At 41.9% G+C, this 24,577-nt stretch overlaps 1 protein-coding gene across 1 annotated transcript; it reads right to left on the bottom strand.

The window, feature by feature from the left end:
• Utp14a (UTP14A small subunit processome component) lies at positions 1 to 22,988 on the bottom strand. Its single transcript, XM_021662527.2, has 15 exons — positions 22,861 to 22,988; positions 21,528 to 21,603; positions 20,655 to 20,725; positions 19,778 to 19,842; positions 16,439 to 16,581; positions 16,057 to 16,215; positions 9,013 to 9,132; positions 8,840 to 8,934; positions 8,162 to 8,285; positions 7,976 to 8,053; positions 6,820 to 7,207; positions 4,318 to 4,715; positions 3,365 to 3,558; positions 3,148 to 3,247; positions 1 to 401 (listed from the first exon to the last, which is right to left on the bottom strand). Exons 1-15 carry the CDS (start codon positions 22,884 to 22,886, stop codon positions 132 to 134), a joined length of 2,307 nt encoding a protein of 768 aa, XP_021518202.1. The 5' UTR covers positions 22,887 to 22,988; the 3' UTR covers positions 1 to 131.
• Between the last annotated feature and the right edge of the window lie 1,589 nt (positions 22,989 to 24,577).

Raw genomic sequence — 24,577 nt, 5'->3', positions numbered from 1 at the left:
TTATAAAGGTAACAATGCCTTTATTTCAAAGATATGCCCTAACCACACACACAGTGTATTAAGCCAGTGTTGGAGAGTCATTTTGCAGCACAGAGCAAGCAGAGGCATAGTCAAGGCACTCCTCAGACATTTCAATCTCTAGAGTTTTTCTTCAGCTGTTTTTGATGTTTGGAATGTTGTCTTGGATTGCTCTGCATGACAGACAGGTCAGACCTTGGGGAAGACTGGTAACCCACATCCTCTGCTTTTATTGGTTTGATGATATGCCCTGGCTTGGTAACAATCTTGGGTGCAGTCAGCTTTTGGAAGGCTCTCTGGGTGTTCCATGTGGATCCCATAGGAGTCTGGATGGTCCTTTCAAATTGCTGATGGTGGGTGAATGGATATGGAAGCACCCGCACCTGGAAGGAAAAGAAGAAGGATTCAATCATGAGGCCCTAGGGTGCAACTGTTTACTCTAAAGGCATCTTAGATAAGGCACAATGGTTCATGCTTGTAATCTCAGCATCTGCAAGGCTGAGACATGAGGACATGTTTAAGGCCAGTGTGGTCCTCATAGTTTAGTTTTATGTGACAGCCACAAGGGAGGTAAGCTTTTTAGAGGCCAAAGCACTCAACTGTTCCCATATAATCCTTAGGAGTGCTAATCTGTTTGAAGTTATTTGGTACCCATACTCTCAGGCTTAGCCAATGGTTTTGGGACTGAAAACTCAGAAGACCTCTTCTGTCTGGCTACAATAGTTCAAGGCCGTTAGCCAGTGGGCGCTTCTATACAACACTTGTGACTACAAGAAGCCCTGGAATATTTGTGCATCTTTATGGATGTTGACTCTTCTATTCTCTTCCCGCTCTCCATTCTCTCCTTCCTTCTTCTCTTTTGTTTTTTTGGACAAAGAGTCTCACTATGTTCAGCCCTGGTGAGCCTGAAACTTGTTCAGGTGGGCTGAACAAGAGATCTACTTTCCTCTACCTTTGCTTCTTACTTGCTGGGATTAAAGGTGTGTGCCATCATGCCTGACTCCTCTTTATAAGTGATATTAAAAAACAAACAACAGCAACAACAACAAAAAACCAAAACTCAAAAAACTCAAAGATAGACTTCTGAATCTTGAATGCTTCCAGGTTCTTGTGGTCAGCTTCATCCCCTAAAGACATCAGAGGATGCAGAGCTGGTTGGCCCTGGATGATAGCACTAGTCATTTCCCTTGTGTCTAGATTAACACATGTCTAGATAGCGGAAGTGATTTCTCCAAGAGCTGTGTGAGAGAACATCCCAAACTTTGCCCACTTCTGACTCTCCCACTCTCCACCTTCTCATGCACTCCCCTTGCATAAGCCTGCCTACATTCTACTCTAGCCCAGGCCAGTGTTTTTCAACCTTCCTAATGCTGGGAGCCTTTAATACAGTTCCTAATGTTGTGGAGATATAGTTCAGGTGGTTATGATTGCCAACCATGTAAGCTAGATGTGGTGGCACATATCTATAATTCTAGCATTTGGGAGGAGGAAGAAAAGGAAGGAAGAACAGATGTTCAAGGCCATGCTCAGGTACATAGTGAATTCAAAGCCGCGCTACGCTATATGAAACCCCCTCTTAAAAAAAGCAAAAGCCAAGAGAGATTGTTCTTGGAAAAGCATTTCCCACTTTGCTGTGACAATAGTAAATAAACACAGGAAGAGCTCTAGGAAGGAAAGTTGATCCTTTCTGAGCTGTCATCTGTAATTTTGGCCCACGGGAGCATTTTTCTCCTGCAGATTAAAAGTTATCAGGCTTAGCAGCAAGTGCTTTTATCCACTGAGCCATTTCACCAGCCCTCTCAGGGTATTCCTTCCCTCCCCTTCCCTTTTATATCCAATTGTCTAGTTATATATTCTCAGCTGGAATTATAGTGGTTGCAATTTCTGCAATGACTCCTTAGAAACTAAGATCAAACAGTATATGACTGAACTGCTATCTCACACTTATTTTTTGAGAGAGGGCCTCATGTATCCTAGGCTGGCCTCCAACTGACTATGTAGGCACAGATGAACTTGAACTTTTAATATTCCTGCCTCCTGCTCCAGAGTGCTGAGATTAGAGGTGTGGGCATGCCCAGCTTTACACAATGCTGGTAACTGACCCTGCAGCCTTGTGAACACTAGGTAGGTATTTTAGCAACTGAGCCAAATCCCCAGCTCTTATCTCTATACTGTACCCACTATTCCTGTTTCAGGAGGGCAAGTATAACTCATTTCAGTATTATACTCATGAGGGGCAAATCTCAGGATTGAAGGGAATATATAGGTTATAGAGTTTAATGTCATTTAAGTCACGTGCTCAACCCTACAGCAGCCCACTTCCTCCTATTTCCTAACCTCTCTACCCAATAGTGCTCCATATTGATGGTGATATCCTAGGGACCACGATAATGCTCTAGTTTCCTTCTACAGAGCAATCATCCCTTGCTTATTATTATTATTTGCTTTTTTGAGTCAGGGTCTCACTGTGTAGCTCTGGATGTCCTAGAACTTTGTAGATCAGAGATCCACCTGCCTCTGCTGGGGTTAACGGTGGATTAAAGTTAAAATCACTTCATTTTTATGAACAGATACTGGCTCATCATCACTTTTCTTGACACATGGCTCAAAATTTCTGGTCTTTGTTTGAGCATTACCTTGACTACAAACACAAGGCTACTGCAGAATGGCTAATTTTTACTTTGGCAAGACTCATTTAGACCATAATGATCTGGGGTAGCAATTGAAACATACTTGGGTGCTTTGCTATTGCTTGTAAAAATTCTCTCTTCAGATTGAACGTGGTCAGTAGTTAGAACAGCACAGCCTGCCTGCCTTTGCTACTCTTAACGGCCTGTCAGTGAAAAAGACAAATTCTATCCATTGGTCATCACCACACTTCCCAGGCTGGTATAGCAGCATACAGATTTTAAGAGGTGCTGTGATCAAGGATTAGAAGTGTGGGTCATGCCTAGCATCAAGGATTTGGAGCTCAAGGCCAGGCTGGGGGTATGCTGTCTCAAATACACAAAAGTAAACAAACCAAAAAAAGGAAAACATCACACCACTCTCGTCACTGATACTAAACTAAAACAGTTCTCTGAAGAGAAGGGATGGAGCTCAGAATAGTAGAGAGCTCTCTCAACTCACCTGGTGAGCTGCAGCATGGATGTTACGCTGTTCACTGATAATTACATGGGGCAAATTCTTATCTTTTCTTGGAGGACCTTCAGGGGCTTTAATAAGAAACCTGGAAAGCCAAAGAGTAAAAGGAATATTCAAGATTTAGTCAAAAGTTGAAGGGGCACCATTCAAGGTGAGCTGGAGAATATCTGTGTTCTTCTGACAGACCCCCCCAACCCCTTACCTGCGTCTTTTCTTGGCACTGGGCTTCAGGTCCATCCCGCCCCACTCTCCCCAGCCAGGCAAGGTCAGATCTATGTCCTTTGGCTTACTGGCCTGGATAGCTTCTCTCTTCTCTTTTAGGAACTCTTTGATGACATCATCCCCAGCAAAAGCTTCCTTTATCATCTGCTTTTGGTCTCTCTCCACTTCATCATCCTAGGAAGAAACAAGAGCAAGTACTGTAAGTTCTCTTGTGAGTGCTTCATGACAAGACTGAATCTTGGATTGTGACATATTAGCGCCCCCTAGGGGGAAGTGCTGAAAGGATGATCACTTCGCAATAGGAACCAATCAGCCAATCATGCTCCAATTTCTTTCTCTCTGGGGGAAATATCCTTAGCTCACTATCATACGGTGCAATTTTAAACTTTCAACAAGGAAGTTTTAGGGTGGGAGAAATGGTGGTCTGTGAAAATAGCAGAAGTTTCACGTGGTCTGGCTGGATAGGAGTGAGCTTCTAGTAGGTTATAACCCAGGAAAAGACAGGGTGTCTTGTCTTACTAATTTTAATTACTTAATTTGGGGTTGGGTGGAGGGCGAAGGACTGGTTGTTGGAATTGAGTGGAGGAAGCATTGACAGGATGTCAGTGACTGACCTCTGAGTTTTTATGCCGGGGATCTAGCCAGATCTTTCAGTGACTACCTTCTCCTTTGAGGGCACTTTGACAGTAACCCTAGGCAGCAATAGTTGCTCAGAATTTAGGTTGCATGTGTGGTTCAGCTGTGTCTACATATCTGAATCTGTTAAACTGACACTTGGGCCGAGCCTGGCACCATGATAATCTGAGCCTCTTAACTCCTGAAATGTATTTCCAGCAAAACCAGCCTGCATTGATTGTGCTGTGCATAGGAAGGACCTGTTTTCTTCCAACTTTCAATTAACCCCCACAAGCACAAGACCCTGGCTCTGCTCACCAACGCCTCTACTGTTGTGGGAACCGCCAATGACGTCGCAGAAGGAGTTCTGGTAGTCAGGAGCTGCTGTAGACTGATCATTTGCTCCTTCTTGCTCTTCCCTTTGGGCTGACTTTGTGGGTTCTTCCTCATCTGCTCACCTTCTACTGTGGGTCTAGGGAACTCCTTATTTGGAAGACAGTCCTCTTCACCTAGTGCTTCTAGTTCCTCCACAGTTTGTACTTTCTTTGGTCTCTGCAGCAATAGAGGCTCCTCTTCTTCTGGGGCAGGTTCCTCTTCCTGGACCAAGGGAACACTCTTTGCTGAACTCTCTTTTTGTTCTTTGGATAGATGATTCTCCTTTTTAAGTTTCTTAGATAATGCCCTCAATTCAGATAATACCTCTTGGCTGGTAGACACTGGAGGGGGAAAAATAAAGCAGTCAGAGAAGAAACTTGGAAGTTTCCCAGCTAATGAGTATTTGACAAGCAACTGCTAAGTGCTGGGTACCATGAAATATATTCTAATGAGGATCAAAAGGATTCTATTTCCCAGGTGGCTGGGGCTTAACTTCCCTATAAAGTAAACTCTACTGGGAAAGACCATCCCAAGTTCTTCTTATTTTTAAAGTGTGGAAATGGAGATCAAACCAAGCCCTGGTACATATCAAGCAAACATGCTACCACCAAGCCTCATGCCTCCAAAGCTTGAAACAAAACCAAAACCAAACAAAAACATGAAGGTGACATTTTTGTTGTTGTTGTTTTTGAGGCAGGGTTTCTCTATGTAGTCCTGGCTATCCTGGAACTCATTCTGTAGACCAGGCTGGCCTCAAACTCAGAGATCCACCTGCTTCTGCTCCCCAAATGCTGGGGGGTGCTGGGATTAGAGATGTGTGCTACCATGGCCTGGTGGAGGTGGCATTTTAACAGGTATCACATCTGAATGGAACAGCACTATACTTTCCTGGCCTATAAAATGCTTCTCTAGATGGTTTTGCATTGACTGATCCAAAAATCCTCATTTTAAAATTTGTTTTTTTTTTGAGACAGTTTTTTTGTAGTTTGTATTAGCCTTGAATTTGCTATGTAGCTGAAGATGACCTGGAAACTTCTGATCCTTCTACTCCCATCTCCCAAGTATTGTGACTACAAGCACCTGCAACTGTGCCAGCCTCATTTCATACTCAAATTAATTTTTTTTCCATATAAATACATGTCATATGTTAAACATATCTCCCTTTCACTATATATCTTAAGCAGATTTTATAACCTCTTATGTGTAATCTAGTCAATAAAAAAATGAAGAAGCTGCTATTTATAACATACTATTCTTCTAAACTGCCCATAGCAATAAATAAAGTTGTAGACCTTGTTTTAGCCTTGGCTTGAAGCTTTTGTATCACTTTAAATCTGGTCTTGAGATAGATGTGCCAATATTTTTCAAGAATAAATTTCCAAGCTCATTTTGATGGGGTGGGGAATGGGGGAGACATCCACAACTTACTAGTACTTTATGGCATTATTTCTTCTTCTACTTGACACTAGCTGGGTTTTTCTTTGTACTTATATACACGATCAACTCCCTACTCCTTCCCTGGAGATAGAAATCTTACAAGGTATCCCAGATTATCCTTAAATTTGCTTTATTGTCTAGGCTGGCGTTAAGCTTTCTATCTCAGTTTCTTTTCTAAGTGCTGGGACTGCAGGCATGTAGCACACGTGACTTAGATAACCAGTTCTTATAGGGCTCAGAAGGAAACCATCAGCATTCTGTGTTTGCATAGATGCCACAATCTTAGCCTTCAATGCTGCTTTCCAAAATCTTCAGAAATGACTGACTATAACTACTTCATTCCAGAAGTCTCCACCTGTGAACCTTTATGTGAAGGTCATAATATATTTTAATGGCATTACTTTTAAAATATTTTTTATAGGCTAAGGGTGTGGCTCATTTGGTAGAGTGATTGCCTAGTATCTACAAGGCTTTGGGTTCAATATCTAGTACTCTCTAGAACTAGGCATGGTGGCACGTTTGTAATCTTAGCACTCCAGAGTCCAGAGCATCAGAAGTTCAAGGTCACCCTTGACTATATAGTGAGTTTAAGGCCGGCATGGGCTACATAAGATCATGCATTTAAAGCAGTTTAACAATTTCTCCAAATCTACCTGTATGTCTGAATAGATTTTGACACTTACCAACTTAACAGATGAAAGTCTGTAGGTACTTACCAGGAATGCTAAGCCACACCCTCTCTTCAAGGCTGGCCCAGCAATGCTGCTCTGAAAATTATAAGCTCCAAGAGCAGAAAATGTATTTGAGTACATTGCATTTTGCTTATCAAATGCTTTAGAAGAAAAATGGTTATTATGAATCTAATTTCACTTCAGGGACCTAGTATACATACTCTTGAAGGTCCCTAGAGCCTAATCACTATGTAGCATGTATGTGGGTTGAACACTTTTTTCTCTCAGTCCATTCACAGAAATAAGAAATTGTCCCTTCCACCTCCCCACAGCTCACCTTTTGTTTCTTGGCCACCCACTGGCTCAGCATCCTGTTTGAGCTCAGATTGTTTCCTAAGGTATCTCCTTTCCTCAAATTCTTTCAACAGAACATCTTCCTCTGCCACTGGTTTTTCATTTTCCTCACTTTCAGCAAACTCATGGGCTGCAGGCTCAGGCAGTTGCTCAGAGTCTTCCTGGACCTCATCTTCTTTTGTATCACGACTGAAACTCCTGAGCATCCATGGGTTGGGCCCATCAGCATTCACCTGTACTTCATTCACTGTGTCAGGAACTAGGGCTTCCTCCTCTTCAGCACCTCCCTCTTCCTCACTTTCTGAAGCAACTTGCAGCCTCTGTGTCAGTTCCTTGTTCTTAGCCAACTGTTCTTGCATGGCTTGGCGGGCCTAGAGGAAGGAGTCCATCAGCACAGGACCTTTGTCATTAGTGGCCACAGTGACATCTTCCCCCCATTTTTTTCCGAGACAGGGTTTCTGTATATAGCCTTGGCTGCCATGGAACTTATAGAAATCAGCCTGCCTCTGCCTCCCTGAGTTCTGGGATTAAAGGCATGTACCACCACTGCTCAGTTTCCCCTCCTTTTTCTTTTTCTGACAGGGACTCCCTAGGTAGCCCAGTCTGACCTTGAATGGGTGGTCCTCCTGCCTTAGCCTTTCTAATGCTGGGTTTATCACAACATTCAGCTCAAACTGCTGCCTTTGATTTTTTTCCTTCATAGTACAGGGTATGGAACCTCATGCTTTCAGCATGCTAGTTAAGTGCTCTACCACTGAGCTACAAACCCAGTTTTCCCATTTACTTGGTATTTTTTACTGGTATGTACTGTTAAATAGTACATATATATTGTGTAGTAACCATGGAATAACTCTTTAAGGAAGCAACAGCTGAAACACAATGAGAAAACAATATGACTCCCCCTCCCTAGTTTTTTTTTTACTAGATTTGCCTTGGTGTTATTTATCTTTGCTCTTTTCCCACCTTTTTCCTGGTCAATTTCTTCTCTGCCTTAAACTTTTTCCTAATGTCTGTTTATATTGTTTTTCTTTCATTCACCCTCACCCCTTTCCCCAAACTCTAATTCTGCTACCATACTTGTGTTCCATCCTTTCTTTTTTCCTCCAATTTCCTTTCCTCTTGTCTTGTTCAACTCTTACCTCCAGATCATATTTTGCCATAATTGCCTTTGACTTGGCCCATTTTCCACTGTTTTGGTGCTTAAGGCTCATTCGCTCCTGGAAAGGAAGGACAAAATGAGATCTTTAGCACTACCAGGGACAGTTGTTGGGAAAAACAAAACAAACAAACAAACAAAAAAAAAAAACTGCAAGAGGCAATCTCACCATCATTCTGGCTTTCTCAATTTTTTCCAGTTCTTCCAATGCAGCAGTTGGATCAACCTTTGTCAGCTCCACAAAGTCTTTTAGGGCTTGCTTAGCCTTTCCTTTCTTCACAATTTTGTGGTATCTACAGGGTAAGAGGAGGTGGGGGCTTGGGTTTAGCTGAAATGTTGAACACAACATGCAAAAGTGCCCATGCTATCCAAGGGGTTTCCTTACACAGGCCTAGTAGAATGACTTTTAGGGAGCCAACATGGAACCTGACAAGACTGACAGGACTCTCAGGCCCTTCAGACTTCTGCAGAGCAGGTTCTCCTGTTTTATAGTGCATAGAAGGAATAGAACAAGTTCCAAAGAGGCAAAAAGGCCAAAGAGCAGTCCTGGATACAACAGCTGTGGCAACTCAGAGCTCGCTCTGCAGAACCACTCCATGCTCTTTTGGAAGGAGACAAAGCAACCGAACAGTCTTCTTCTTGTCAAAGTCAAGCATGAATGGTAAAGCCAGAGGAGAGGACAGTACTGAAGTAGGTACAACTATAGGAGGTTGGTTTAGGAAAAGATGAACAGTCATTCCTACTTGGGACTTGTTTTACATGACCCTAATTGTCATGTTAAAAGTTTTCTTCAAAGAGCTCATGATTAACCACACCATTTTCTTCAGGAGATCCACAGCTTCCTTACTTTTTACTTTTGGTTTTCTTCATTCTTCGAGCCCTGGCTTCATAGTACGACTGCAGAGCTCGGGCCCGCTGAAGCTCTGCTCTGCGAATCTTAGCCTACAATGAATGACATTCACAGTGATTACTGGACTTGAAGTCAGATGTTGGCTTTGTGAAATGCTCTATAACACTTACCTCTTCCAGGCTCATGGCTTTGAGGGAGGCTTTTTCCACAGGGGTCAGTAAAGGGTCTGTCACTGGTTGTTTGTTCTTATGGAGGAGGTTAAAAACTTCCTGTTCCAGAGGGGTTCTTGCCTTAAGGAGATAACGAAACATGCCCAATCTTAAGCTCTAGTCTAGCTGTTCAGAAGAACAGAAAACATTTTATTTCATTTTGAATTTTTAAAATTCATTCATTCATTCTCTCTCTCTTTCCTTCTTTCCTCTTGAAGTACCCCACTCTGAGATAAAGTTAGCCCTGGCTGACCTGGAACTCACTATAATCCAGGTTGCCCTGTAAATTATGGTGCCTTCCTGTCTTAACTTCCCTAGTGCTGTGATTATAGGCAGGTGCTACCACAATCAGCTTGAATTTTTAAAAGATTCTAATTAAGACATCTTCTACAAGGAGGCACAGGTAATCTTTTATATTATTTGGGGGATCATTTTCTGTTATCAATTAGGAGAAAACAGTTTTCTGAAAATAGAGTTCTATTTCCTTAGGAATCTGAGCATGATACCCTTAAGTCAAATGTTGGGAAGAGAGCATCACCAAATTGTCATGTTAGTTTTAAAAGTCCAAAACTGTCAGAAGTAATGGTGATGCATTCATATAATCCCTGCACTTGGGAGACAAAGGCAGGATGATGCTGCAACTTCAAGGTCCGACTGGGTGATATAGCAAGCCTCTGATTTAAAAAAAAAAAAAGGCAAAACAACAACAAAAATCTCTACAAAGTGTATCACCGTGAGTTTGAGGCCAGCCCAGTCTACAAAGTGTGCCCAGGACAGCCAAGGCTACAGAGAAACCCAGTCTCAAAAAAAAAAATCCCTATAATGTTTATATATATAAATTCTAATTTCTTATATAAGAATTTATCTATAAATTTATCTATAAATTCTTACATAAGTTATATATATATAATACACACACACACAAACTCTAATTAGTTATAGCTGGGAATCTCATGAGTCTTGTCATAAGCATCTGTTAAAGAATAAATATACAGGGAGGCTGTAACCCCAGCACTTGGGAAGCAGATGCAGGCGGATCTCCAATAGTTTGAGGCCAACCTGATTTACAACAGCAAGTTTAGGACAGTTATATAGAGAAACCCTGTTGAAAAACCAAAATCAAAACCAAACTAACAAACAAACCCAAACAGCCAAAAAAGCAAAACAACAAACAAACAAACCTATTGGACCTTAAGCATTATTTGCCATTGATCATATGAAATAGGGGGGAAAAAAATCAACCCAGAGAAGAACTCTAATTTTCAATGCACTGATGAACCCAGGACCTTGTGTATGTGCTCTATCATATGTGAGCTATAATTCTCAAGCCCTCCTTTTTTGTTTCTATGATACAGGGCCTTGCCACAGCCTGGCTGGCCTCAAACTTCTACCTTAGCCTTCCAAGTGCTGGCACTACAGGAATTTGTTATTATGTGTGGTCCCAAGTTTTTATTCATTACAAACAAGACAAGAAGGACAGTCATTCTTAGGCACATTTTGCCAGGTGATTTACTTTATGGCAGGGTATGCATTTTAATTTCGCAAGCATAAATAGACAGGGCTTCTTAAAAAAGATGACTTTCATGTGATCATCTTGCTTCAAAGTAGTTAAAACTTAACTCTACTCATTTTCTAACTTTGACTCCAACTCCTTAGTTTCCACTTTACTTTTACATGATAGGTGGTATCTATGACATAAATAAACTGTGCACCAGTTATTTCACACACCAATCAAAAACCCCATTTGCTGCTTGACTGACACTGTGAAAATAACTAAAACAACCAGGCCAATCATGCCATGCATGGTCCATCCTGACAAGGCACAAATACAGCTCTAGGCAACAGCCGGTTTTAAACCTCAAACACATATTATGTGTGTTTTTCTTTAGTAGCCACATGAATCATGGTCAGCGTAAAACTTACAAATACACATCATCACATGTTAGACTGTGCTATTGATTTAGCCATAAACCTATTCTACTGAATGGTAGAGGTGCATGTTCTTCCATTTTTAGTATCTGCAGCAGTGATCAATCACATGCCACAAAGTGATTTATATTACAATGTTGTAATCGCCCTTCAAATTCAATTCAATTTGCCAACATTTATTGATTGTAGCTACATTCCAGGCACTTGTGAGGTTGCTAGGACTACACAATTAATTAAGATAGATCCAGATCCTGTCTTCATAGAGCTCAGAGCAAAGAGATACATATGCTAGTAACCATGTAACATTAATGGTTTAAATGTTATTCTATAAAGGTAAGCACACAGGAAAGAACCATTAATTCTCATTAGGAGGTGGGTGGGTTAGAGAGGGAATGAATTAACATTTAGATTCAGGCTTTGATGCTTAAGCACAATTCTTTCAGGAGTTGGAAAAGCCCAAACAGGTAAGCATAACCAAAACACAGGTACCAGGAAAATGAGGGTACATAAGAGAACAATGTGTTGCTCAGCACAGATAAAATACTAGGCGTTTTTATTTTGTCCTTTAAGTGTAGTGCCATTGTTGGATTTAAATTTAATTTTTACATTGATTGTGTGTGCATGCCTGTGTGTGTGTGTGGGGGGGTATGCCATGCTGCACAGGTGGCGGTCAGGGGACAACTTTTGGGAGTCAATTCTTTTCACCATGTAGGGTCCTGGGGCTAGAACTCAAGCTGTAAGGCTTGACAGCACCCCTACTCACTGAGCCATTTCATTGGCCCCTGATGGATTTTAAGTAGGAGCATGACAAATAATTGAGTTTCAAAATGGAGATCTTGGTGGTTTTGAGGACCTCGACAAGGGCATCAAAAAATGAAAATGAAAAGAGAAAACAGGTACCTGGAGCCAGAATAGAATTCACAAGTCGATCCCACCACATGTGCTAGGGAGGGGACAACTAAGGAACAATCCAGCTTTTCAACCTACATGAGCAAATAGGGAGTTATGCTGTTAATTAACTAAAGGTGGTGGTCAAGGCTTGGGAATCTAGAAATGTGATAACTGGTTGGAACAGTGCACACAGAGACCCAGTGGATGCCTGTTTTGTCATATAGGGTGTGAGGCTAGAGTCTGGGGCAGATTGAAAGTTGACAGTCAACTCACAGAGTAAGAATCAGAGTGCCTATGAAAAACTGGGGATATAAGGCATGAGAAGTATATAACAGAAACCAAGGATGGGAGGCTATTTAAGAATGCAGTATGTAAATGCTGTTGTCAGATATGTCTAAATGAGTATTATGAGGGATTTGGATAAGGCAATCTGGAGACCCGTTCCTAATACACTTCCAAGACAAGCGGCAGTGGGACAAGAAGGGGAGACAGTAGTAGAAATAGCAGCTGAGACCAGCTCTTCTCACAGCAAGTTCCTCATTAGAAGATAGTGAGATTTGCTTTATTTTGTAAAAGCTTAAAATGCAATTTGACTTTGCCATTTTTTTTTCTAGTCTCAACTTTAAAAGAAATTTAGCTGGTGATAGAATGTTGCTAAATTGCCCTGGGTGGTTGGACCTTTCAAACTTCCTGCCTCAAGTCTCCTAAATAGGTAGGGCTATATGCCTATGTCATCACGCCTAACCTTATGTCCCTTGAATTTGCCTTTAACAAGAAATCCTTCAGTTTTACCCTGTGAATTGCAGGAATTGTAGGCATGCACACTATGCCTAGGTAGACTGCCCCTCTTCTGAGATGGGTTTCAAGGTAATCCCCTTCTGTTTCCTGAGTGTTAGGATTACAGGCAAAAGCTATGACATGCAGCCTGCCCTTTCACTTTTTATAAAATTAGTGGTTCAGATTAGGTCCAATCGATATAGTCACATTTTGCACATAGCCTTCAAAAATTCTGCTATAGGAACCAGCTATGGTTGTGCATGCCTGCAGTTCAAGGATTCTGAGAGGTTGATGCAAAAGGTGCGCCTCAAAAAACAGCTAGTGTACATTGCAAATCTTTAATCTCCAGTAGACACAATCATCATTTGGTCTCTCTCCCCGATTTCTTCTTTCTGTCTTTGAGACAGGGTCTCATTGTGTAGTCCTGGCTGTCCTGGAACTCACAGGGATTCACCTGCCTCTGTATCTTGAGTGCTGGGATTAAAGGCATGCATCACCACGATGGGCTCCATGGAGTAACTTCTAATGATGAACTCTCTCTGAGTGCATAATGAGACAAAGGTTTAAAGAGAAACAGTTTGGGAAATGCTCATGCTGAACGAAAGGAAGGAGAGATAGGGTATAAGTTACCTTATATCCTTTACAGCATATTGCATTTTACATATGCTTTCTCCTGCATTGGCTCACATAACTCTCTTCAGCTGGAATTAAGTGCAGTTTTAAGAAGCAGAATCCAAACTACAATGAAGGCTTTTTGATTGTCTACCTCTAGAATCCTGATCTATTATCCTCTTTGGTACTTTAAACTCTTAAACTACAAGGAAAGAATTGGAGCTACTAGACAAAACTCTTTCACTTTTTTTTTTCCGTGCCACACTAGCATAGTTTCTTAGGAATCAATCTTAGAATGAATGGCAAAGTATAGCTTATGGACCCTACTGATAAAGAGGCTATGCTGTTCTCAGTGCACTCTCTTTCACCAAGTTACTCTCCTGTTATCTCCTAGATTACACCATCATTTAGAAAAAGCAAGGTGCAGAACAGTGTGTAAACTACTACTTTCTCCAGAAAAAAGTTGGTAAAAACCATGAATATATAAATTAAACTCTAAATCAACAACAAAAAAAACTTACAGCACTGTTTATTTCTGAGCAGACATGGAAGCAAAATTAAGCACAACGGAGATGGGGTGGGGTGAGACATCACTATATGTCTTCTATACTTTACATTTTGAACCCTTTAAGTTGTTATCACCTCAATTTTTTTAAAGTTTCCCTTCATCTTGCAGCCACACTTTATAACTGATCCTTTTTCATGTAGAAAAGGAAGAATCCTAGAAAGTGAATGGTAGTGACTTCAAAAATACCATCAGAAAACAGAGCTTAACCCTTAACAAATGACTGTATAGTTATGGTGGCAAGCAATGTAATTTTGATTAGTTTTTTTAAAGATTTATTTATTTATTATTCATACAGAATTCTGCCTTCATGTTTGCCTACATACCAGAAGACAGCACTAGACCTTATTATAGATGGTTGTGAGCTGCTATGTGGATGCTGGGAATTGAAGTCAGGACCTTTGAAAGAACAGCCAGTGCTCTTCACCCCTGAGCTGTCTCTCTAGCCCCTTTGATTAGTTTAATTAGCTCAACTTCCTGACATAAAAGACGCCATCATTTCTGGTTTTTAGAAAGCACAGAGAAACATAAATAAGCATCTATCTGTCTATGGTTTAGGTAGAGCTACAACTATTTCTCTTCAACACAGACCATACCAGTAGGGGATCCATACCAATGATATATTAGAAAAGTAGGCTGGCTGTTCTGAAGGAGTTGTTCATATAGTAAAAAAAATAAAGTGTATTTGCCAGTCTACCTGAACCCCAACATTCACTACGAGCATCATTTCATTTACAAGGAGATTTCAAAACCCGCTAAAATGGGTACATTAAAACCCATCCAACTTGTATACCCATGGTTATGCAAAGTGGCAGGGGTCAGTGTTTGGGCAACACAGCTTTAAAATATTCCCCATCCCCTTCAGCTCAGAGTCATTAGTGCTTGCTAAAGTTCCTATCATTATTAATATATTTTTAGGTGTTAGCATCACAACAAAACAGAACTAAGAGATAAGAAAGAATGCATAGAGGCTAGGGAGATGGCTTAGTGGTTACAAGCACTGGCTGCTCTTCCAGAGGACCTGGGTTCAATTCCCAGTACCCATGAGGCAGCTTACACCCATCTATAGCTTCCAGTTCCAGGGCTTCTTACACTCTCACATAGACATAGATGCAGGCAAAACACCAATGAACATAAAAAGCAATTATATAAAAAGCACAGTATGTTCCCTTGGCAGTTATATATATACGTATTTCAAACAATTTATTGTTTTTGAGATAGGGTCTCATTTAGCTAGCCCAAGCTGACCTCAAACTTCTGATCCTTCTGCTTCTGCATTCTAAGTGCTGGGGCTAGAGGTATGTACCTCCATGTTCCCCTGTTTGCGGTGAACTGTTTTAACACTAAAACTTATAAGCCCATGTTCTGAATACAATAAGCATGAGCAGACTTTCTATAGAGCTACTGCTAGGCCATTAACCGACTGACAGTTAAGATAGGTGTCTCTCTATGCATGGTCCTTGGTTGGGGTATCATTCTCTTCAGGGGACCCAGGGCTCAGTTTTTATGGCTCTGTTGGTCTCCTTTGGGAGCTCCTGTCCCCTCCGGGTCTTTCTATCTCTCCCTTTCCTAAGATTCCCTGCACTCTGCCCAAAGTTTGACTATGGGTCTCAGCCTCTGCTTCAATACCTCCATCAGTGGAGTATTTCAGAGGCCATCTGTGGTAGGATCCTGTCCTGTTCCCTGTCTTCTCCTGCTTCCGATGTCTATTGTGTTTGTCCTTCTGCATGAGGATTGAGCATCTTCCCTAGAGAGGACCTAAAACCTCGGCTCGGATGTAGCCCATAGACTCAGTCTCCAAGTGCGGTCCCTAGTAGTGGGAGTAGGAACTTTCTCTGGCATGAACTCAGTGGCAGGGTCTCTGATCACTGCCCCTGGTGGGTGCAGCCTTGCCAGGCCACAGAGGAAGGCAATGCAACCAGTTCTGATGATACCTGATAGGCTAGTGTCAAATAGAAGGGGAGGAAGACCTCCTCTATCAGTGGACTAGGGGAGGGGCATAGAGGGAGGAGGATGGGGTTAGGAGGAGATGAGTGAAGGAGCTACAGCTGGATACAAATGGAATAAATTGTAATAAATGATAAAAAAAGACAGGTTGTCTCACCTTTCTTTTTCTGACCACTAAATGAAATGACATAAGCTGGTATAATCTATTCAGTCAATCAAACTGGCTGAAGGTTCTGAGCTTTCAAGTTGTACCCCATGGTTTACTTTCATTTTGTTGCACACACCTTCCAGTCACGAAACATATGTTCCATAGGAGCAAAGGAAGAAGATGGCTCCTTCTGTATGGGAAAAACCAGCTGCTCTGCTTCCCGATTCTTCTGAACAACGGAATCCCATTTGGAGAGGGTTTGTGAAGTTTTACTGAACGCCGCTTCTCTGTGGATCTAAACCAGGCAACGTACATAAAAGGAAAGTGCCATGAAATTCCACATCAAACACAAAGCAGTAACAAGAGATCAGGAGGCAATGTTTCTTAGTCCTCCCTGTCCCAGTATTAGAAGCCTAGAGAATGCTTGCTTACCTCAAGACTTCAGCTGGCCCTCTTGCATTTTCCCTTCTCAGTTCAAATTCTTCCCTTTAATGGACCACTTTTTCTATGTGCCTTACCTGTTCAACCTCTCCTTTGTTAAGAGGTAATTCCAGAGTCTTCTTTGATTTGATTCTGCTCAGTTGTTTTCTTACAGCAGCCAATGGGGCTGAAGCCTTAACAGGTCCAAGCAGATCTGAAAGGGCCAATTTTTCCCCAGATCCTGTGGAAAGGCCAATTTTTTGGTCAGTTTTGGAAGTGACACAAAAATCGTAATATAGGGTAGGGAATGGTCTGAACAGAATACATTGATAGGTCAGCAAATGTACAGGAAATTACAAATAATTCTTACTTCAATCCTTTATTCCCTAGCCATAATGACTAGGCTGTGACACCACTAATCATAAACATTTCCAAAGAGTAATTCAGTGAGTCAGTTGTTTAGTTTTTCTCCTGGTCCTTTTCTTTTACTCTCACCTCACTGTAATTCATGATTCCCATAGCAGCCAGTCACTATGAAAATGTGTCTCAATATACCATAACCCTGTTTCATTTTACCTAGAATCTCATAAACCTAAGGGACACATCCATATAGGATTTGGTCTACATCTTCCTCTCTAGGCCCCACCAAGTGCTGAAGCACTCATACTTGAGTCCTCTCCTGAGTTTTCCAAACATGATTTGTTTGTCTTTTAACTGTTTTTAATAAGCTCTTCCCTTGACTGGAATGCTTTCTCCTATCTCTGCATGGTTGACTTTTCTCTTCAAGTTTTCCTCTTCAGGGACTTTTCATAACCAAACCATATGAAGTATTCAGTTAAGTCATTATATCATCCTGGGTTTTGCTTTTTTTTTTCTCCCCTAATCCAAGCTGTCATGTAGACCAGGCTGGTTTTGAACTCTATAGCCAAGGCTGGCAGGGGCTATGTGATCATACCTTATTCACCTGCTATTGACAGAACTACTTTGGCAGATCCACTGTAGAAGCTCAATAAATACCCATTGAATCAATTCAATTAGCTTACTGGTAATATACAGTTAATTGTTCTGAGAGGTTCTATTGGGGATTACTAAAAGCACAAAACTCATTCATGCTAAGTTCAGAACAGGGTGAAGAGAACTGGTATCTAGACACAGTAATTATGCCAATTACTAGACCTTTTCTTTCTTTCTTTCTCTCTCTCTTCTTTCTCTCTCTCTCTCTCTCTTTCTTGGGGCAGAGCCTCAGAACATAAACCTGCTTGGCCTGGAACTTGCTATGTAGATCATGCTAGCCTTGAATCCACATAGATCCAGCTGCTTCTGCCTCCTGAGTGTTGAGAATAAAAGGTATATGCCACTATACCTAGTAGATCATGTATTTTTTGTTGTCTCTTTCTTTTTTTTTTCTCCCAGAAACAGGGTTTCTTTGTATAGCCCTGGGTGTCTTGGAACTAGCTCTGTAGACCAGGCTGGCCTTGAACTCAGAGACCCACCTGCCTTTGGCTCCCTCGAGCTGAGATTAAAGGTGTGTACCACCCCCACCCCAAGACAGGGTTTTTCTGTGTAGCCTTGGCTGTCCTGGATTTGATTTGTTACTAGGCTGTCCTAGTAACTCACAGAGATCCGCCTGCCTCTGCCTCCCAGAGTGCTGGGATTACAGGAGTGCACCACCATGCACAGACTTTTTTTTTTCAATTAGGAATAATCATGCTTCCAATAAACCTCCTTGGCTACCATACTGCCACAGTTGCACAAAGCTCCATCATGTACTTTTAACAGGGCTGATATTGTCCTTTTTTTTTTTCATCAATTACACTTTATTCATTCTGCATCCCCCCATAAGCCCCTCCCTCCTCCCCTCCCAATCCCACCCTCCCTCCTCCCTCTGCTTGCATGCCACTCCCCAAGTCCACTAATAGGTGAGGTTCTCCTCTGATATTGTCCTTTTTAACCCTACTCTCCTGCTCTTGAGTAGGCGGGGGTACATGAAAAAACAAAAACAAGACCAAACCTTAGCTACTACTAAGCTTTGTGCCTTTCCAAGACTTAATATGTGTACATTCTTTAGTTACTGATTTCCTGGACAAGGAGGCAATGGGGCTAAAATGTCTGACACCTCCCCAGCCACGTAAAGATCTGTCACCATGTTTCCTCTTTGCTGAGGAGGCCTGGGATTCTCTGTCTTGATCCCTTGCCCTATGACATGCCACTTTGGGAAGAACCATAGAGAAGAGGCTGATGTTTCCAGAAGCTGGAAGTTAAAAAAAAAAAAAAAATCAAATCCTAGTGGGTTAAATACTACAACATAAAATGGGAAGCTCTGAAGCCCTAGAGGAAAAGATCACTGCCATGGTCAGTCTTAACTGGTCATGGAAGGACACTTCCTGTTGTAGTGGATGGTGTAACAGAGACCCAATCATCAAAGTGACTGTTGCTGTGGTGCAGTGGCATGACACTTAGCCTTATGCATGTTTGTATTAACCCCTTCAAGTCTAAGTGAACACCATGCAGGAGGGAGGAAAGCAGTGACCTGCTATATGGCAGTTTCTTCCCAACTGAAACATTCCCATAGGAGGGAGTGGGGAAGGCTCCTGGAGACTTATGAGGTTAATAAATGTCATATGTCTGGGAAAGCTGACACTTGTAAGATTATCCATCCCTCCCAACTTTATAGAAATAGTTAACAACTGCTGGGGAGGAGACCTGACTAGGCAGCTGCAGAGAGCTTTTCTTGTTCACTTCCTGCAAGAAGTGTCAGGACATGGTATTCCTGAGTACTCACCAGTGTTGCAGTGGGCTTTCAGTAATGCAGCTGCTTCTGAGTCATTCTAGCTCCTCTAAGTCGGCCCTCACCCATATATTTATACACTGTTGTCACCCCAGTATAAACGCATTGATTCACTAACACCAAACAATTCCAGCAGGGCTCCAATAAAGACTAAAGGCCAAGATACTGTGTTGGGTGAAAGCCCTTCTACACAAAACCTGATTTCCTCAAGTTCCAGTAGAGTATTTGCCTGTCCTAACTCAAAGCACGAGAGAACTGAAATCCACATGCATCTGAGAAAACATTAAAGAGCTATACAAACAAGGCAGCTAAGCCAGTAAGTGGAAGCTACCACCACTCAAGTCATTTTATAGTGGGGTGGTTGTGGTGTATGCCTTTAGTCCCAGCACTTGGGAGGCAGACACAGGTAGAGCTCTGTGAATTCCAGACCTGCCAGCCCGGTCTACCCGAGCAAGTTCCAGGACATCCAGGCTTAGACAAAGAAACCCTGTCTCAAAAACAAAAAAAAATCAAGTTACTTTATGCAATAAATATCTTATTGAGCTCCATACGAGGTACTGACCATAGCATTCTTCATCTGACTACCCTTAATCCATTCTCACAGGTAAATATTTATGGTTCCATGCATAAATACTTTTTAAAAACTTACCTTCAGAACTAACATTAAACTCAGACACTTTTAGACTAGCCTCTGATCTTTCAGGCAATTTCCACCTGAAATTAGGAAAAAAAAATTAATAGAAATGGACACATCTGCACAGTAACATAGAAACTTATTTTCGTTCATTTGTTTTTAGGATGCTGGAACCTAGGGTTTCATATATGCTATGCAGGTGCTCTATCACTGAGGTACATGTTTAAGCACAACACTTCTTTTTTCAAAAGCAGCTTTGGTTTTATAGTCCACGCCCACAATGGTCTAAGGTCTACTTTTGTCACTGGGCATTCAAACTGTTCCTAAACTTAGACTTAGCCTAATCTACATCTCATCTTTTTATATAGACTTTTCAAAAATACGATGTAGTACAATGAAAAAGACTTAAGCACACATGGATTTGAATCCAAGACCTGTCACTTAGAAATGGTTGACCATGGGGATAAAAAAATGAACTTCTTTAATGGGGTTAATATATATTCAATGTTTCAAAAGACTTCCAAGGTGAAATGTTCTAATACAGTTACAGCAGTAAATAAAATAGCCAACAATGACACAGTTTTTTACTATATGTTATACACAGGAGCTAGGATAATCACAAAAGATATTCAATAAATCCTAGTAAAAATCTCATAGAAACAGCCAGTTATATGGCCAGCAAGATGGCCATTACTGCCAAGCCAAATTATTGGAGTTTGACCCCTGAATCCCCCATACGGTGGAAGGAAAGAACCAAGGTTGCCTTCTCACCTCCACTTGTGCCAAGTGGCATATGTATACCTTCACACAAAGGAAGGAATGAAGGAAGAAAGAAAGGAATAAAGAAAAGAATGAGCTAATTATAAGTTAGCCAAGTTGACAGGCATGTTACCTATTTTTTCCATTAAGGGAACCAATTGCTTCCAGAAGTTTTTGATGCTTTCTTTCTCCATCACTGTCTCCCTAGACACAGAAAAGGAAAATCCGTTAGGACAACGAGAGTTGAGAAAAGACAACTTAAAAACAAGTCCATATAAAAAGAGAATTGGATGAGATATTATAAGCAAACCTCTAATACAAGCTGGAATTGGAATTAGGAATTCTTTCACAATCCAAACATTATCTTTACAAGCAGTGGAGCTCCTCAGTAACTTGGGAGTTAATGTCCTAACTGATTTTAAGAAAACGGCTTCAAATACTGTGTCTGCTTAAAGCATTTTTTCATACAGAAACAATTACTAATAGTTTAAGTCATTGCCATAGTTATCAAAGTGGCTTTTTCTTAGAAGAAAACAATACCCTCTCCCTTTTGAGACAGGGTCTTCACTATGTAACCCTGGCTAGCCTGGAAATCATCATGTAGATCAGGCTAGCCTCAAAATCATAGAGATCCACCTACTTCTGCCAGGGTTAAAATATTTTACACATAGCCAGGAGTGGTGGTGTACGCCTTTCATCCTAACACTCAGGAGGCAGAGGCAGGCAGATTTCTGTGAGGCCAGCCTAACCTACAAATCAAGTCCAATACAACGAAGGCTACACAGAGAAAACAAAAACCAAAAACAACAACAACAAAAAAACAAGCAAACAAAAATCTTCTACACAGAAGGAGGATAAATAATTTAAGAAGTTCTGTTCAGGGAATAGGTTAAAAATCAGATAGCATATGTTGGGAGTTTTAGTTACCTCCTTTACACACACAATCCCCCCCCCCGGAATGTACTGTTCACCGTAATTTTGAGTCAGTTCAACTTTTGTCACCCACCTCATCTTCACTGGCACTCAAGGGGTAGGTGGTTGGCAAATCCATTAATTCGTCCTGCTGGCTCAAAGCCAGAAGGCTGTTTCAAAAGGCAACATAGAAATATTAGCACATGAAATAACCCTTCTATTAAAACAACTTCTAAACCAATGGTTTTCAACACATGGGACATGACTCCCATGGGCATTTAAAAGACCCTTTCCCATGGGTCACATATCAGGTATCCTGGATATCTGATGTTTACATTACAATTTATAACAGTAGCAAAATTACAGTTATGAAGTAGCAACAAAAATAAGTTTATGGTTGGGGGGGTCACCACAACATGAGGAACTGTATTAAAGGGTATTAAAAGCATTAGGAAGGTTGAGTACCACTATCTAAACCAATACAGTTTGTTCAGTTCTGAACAGTCTATCTGAGAAAGATGCAAAAATGCAACTTTAGTAACTCGTTAAAATGTTACAAAGTCAAGCGTCACTGCCAAGGTGACAAAACCATTCAAAGAGAAAGACTTACCACTGGTTAGTGATTGACACTACTTTCCCAATGGATGCTACTTCTGGCCTTTGAGGCAAAGCCAGTTTCCTAATTAATCTTTTAAACTTTTTTTTTTTGAGACAGTGTTTCTTTGTGGCCTTGCCTGTCCGAGATTGGCTTGCTGCCTCTGCCTCCTTAGCGCTGGGACTAAAGGCGTGGCTACCACTGCCTGGGTAACATTCTATTAATGTTTCTACGCTTCTTCCACTGCTCAGGTGCCTTGGTAAGTGTAACCTATTAAAAATGTAATCTCCATCATTTGTTCCCAGAACTGCGGAGATAGCGGAATGATTGAAATTAACCCAATGGGTAACTAAGGTGATTAGAATTTACAAAGAATCCACTATTATTTAACAATGTATCTTTGTATTTAGTAGGCAAACATTATCAAAGGATTTTTTTTTTAACGTTGAAGGGGAACACATGTAATACCAGAGGGGGGAAAATACTGTGGACGACTCTCGCACAACTTGGCTCTGCCGGCAAACATAGCGCGTGGCAGAAAATGGGCATGGGCACGTGACAAAATAAGGGAAATCAATAATATTAACCTTGCCAAGAGACAGACGACCATCAGGCCAACAGCGACGCAACTAAAGCGCCGAGAAACAGAGGAGTAAAATCAACTTAAACTAAGGGGCTTTAATGGATGAATCTCAGATACATTACTGACAGGGTCTTGGGAGGCAAGAGACGAATAATTGCTGTTTGTTAGAAAATGGCTTCCACTTCCTTAAATACAGGAAACTCAGTCCTCAAAAGAGACCCAGGATCGCCTCTCCCTTTTACTTCTTACCCCTTCGCAGGTTTGATCGCGTTCATATCTGTAGCCTGTCTCTCACACGGGTGAAGAGCGGAAGCCCAAAAGAGAGTAAGCTCCTTGCCTGCCGCAAAGCAATTTTTGCTTCCTCCAATCACGCACGACAAGATGCGTCGTTTCCGCTCAGGGAGGGACCTGCGAAAATTGCGCCTCAGGACTGGTCGCTGTAAAACCGGGCGATACACGATTGGCAGTCCAAAACTTGCCTGCCTGTCCCTGGGCGTCACTGTTGGTGTAGGACTTATCATTCCCTTTGCTCTTCGGCCGTGGCTTTCCCCAGTCCTTTGGTTTTACTGCTCAAGATAAGTGAGGTGGGGGCTAGAGAGCTGTGCTGGCAGCTAGAGAGCTGTGCTGGCAGGGACAGAGTCCAAGCCCCACCTAACGCTAAAAAACAAAACAAAACAAAACCAAAAAAACAAAGCCTCCAGCGCCCTGTCACACAAACTGAACACTGGTCAGTTCCAGGCTCTGCTGACCACCCGCACAGTGGCCAGAAGGACCGAGGAGACATGAACAAAGCAAGTTTCCTCCCATCTGAAGAAAAAATCCTTTTGATCCTGTGTACCTCTGATTGCAGCCCACTCTTCATTTTTAAAGGATAACTTACTGGATTAGTCCTAGCACTGGGAAGGCACAGGCAGGAAGCTCTCTTCCACTCGCTCTAGTGCTACATAGTGAATACCCTCCTCTTCAGTGTTATTTTATAGCACTGGGAAAGCAGAGACAGGAAGACCTCTTCCACTTCCAGTGCTACATACTGACACACACAATGTTACTTTATCCAGGCTGCAGCTCACTGGCAGAATGCTTCCCTCACAGGCATGAGGCACAAGGTTCTATCCTTAATATTATCAATGATTGCAGTTTCTCACTCCTGTTTCTTTCTTTGAGACAGGCTGCATATAAACTTAAATTGGTGATCCTCTTGCCTTAGCACTCCAGCTGCTGGGATCACGTGCATGTGGCCCCATGTCTGGCAAGATAATTGTTAGGCTTTAGATAGAAATGCCATGCACACAACCAATCTTAAATCAAATGAGGTTTATTGGATTTAGATGGAGAGAAAGAGGGAATGGGATGAGATAGGGAGAGAGGAGCGAGACAGAGAGAGAGAGAGAGAGAGGAGAGGGGGCAGCCCAAAAGAGAGAGGGGAAGAACAAGAGAGCAAGAGCAAGAAGGCAAGAGAGAGACTAAGTACAACCTCTGTCTGGGAGGGGGGAGAGCACATGATGACATCATAGGTTGCTAGGCAACCCAGAAGCCTGCTGCCTAAATACTAATATTCCTCCCTCTTTTTTATAATTAAAACACGAGGAGCTTGGGCTGCTTCTCATGTAAGGCAAGTTAAAGTATATAAATGCAGATTCATTGGAAGCAGCTCTTGGTTGGCTTGTGGGAGGGAGGGAGGGAGAGAAAGAGAGAGAGAGAGAGAGAGAGAGAGAGGTAATAGCAATAAAATGTCCAGATTACATGGTCAAGACAAGGAGGGAAATCCCTGTTTTGGTAAGTTCAGAGTAGAGGGTTGCCAGTAGAGTGTTGCTGGCCATGTACTGCAGCAGGTAGGGATAGAGGAATGCTGGGAGAACCTGGAGCCTGAAGGACACCATTCCAGCCTTTTAGTAAGTGAATAAAGGGCAGAGGGTCTCTTCTGGCTATATCCTGCTGACACTGGGGGCGCTGTAGGGGGATCAAA

Source organism: Meriones unguiculatus, chromosome X (genome assembly GCF_030254825.1).
Source record: "Meriones unguiculatus strain TT.TT164.6M chromosome X, Bangor_MerUng_6.1, whole genome shotgun sequence".
Classification (NCBI taxonomy): domain Eukaryota; kingdom Metazoa; phylum Chordata; class Mammalia; order Rodentia; family Muridae; genus Meriones; species Meriones unguiculatus.
The sequence above is the reverse complement of the archived record's forward strand: the minus strand, read 5'-3'. Positions and strand labels throughout refer to the sequence as shown.

Excerpts from the sequence above, each read along its gene's own strand:
- Utp14a (XM_021662527.2), bottom strand. The coding sequence starts at position 22,886 with ATGAACGCGATCAAACCTGCGAAGGG. Across the intron at positions 8,935-9,012 it reads AAGCCATGAGCCTGGAAGAG|GCTAAGATTCGCAGAGCAGA; the intron begins GTAAGTGTTATA and ends CATTCATTGTAG. Across the intron at positions 4,716-6,819 it reads GGGTGGCCAAGAAACAAAAG|TGTCTACCAGCCAAGAGGTA; the intron begins GTGAGCTGTGGG and ends TTCCCCCTCCAG.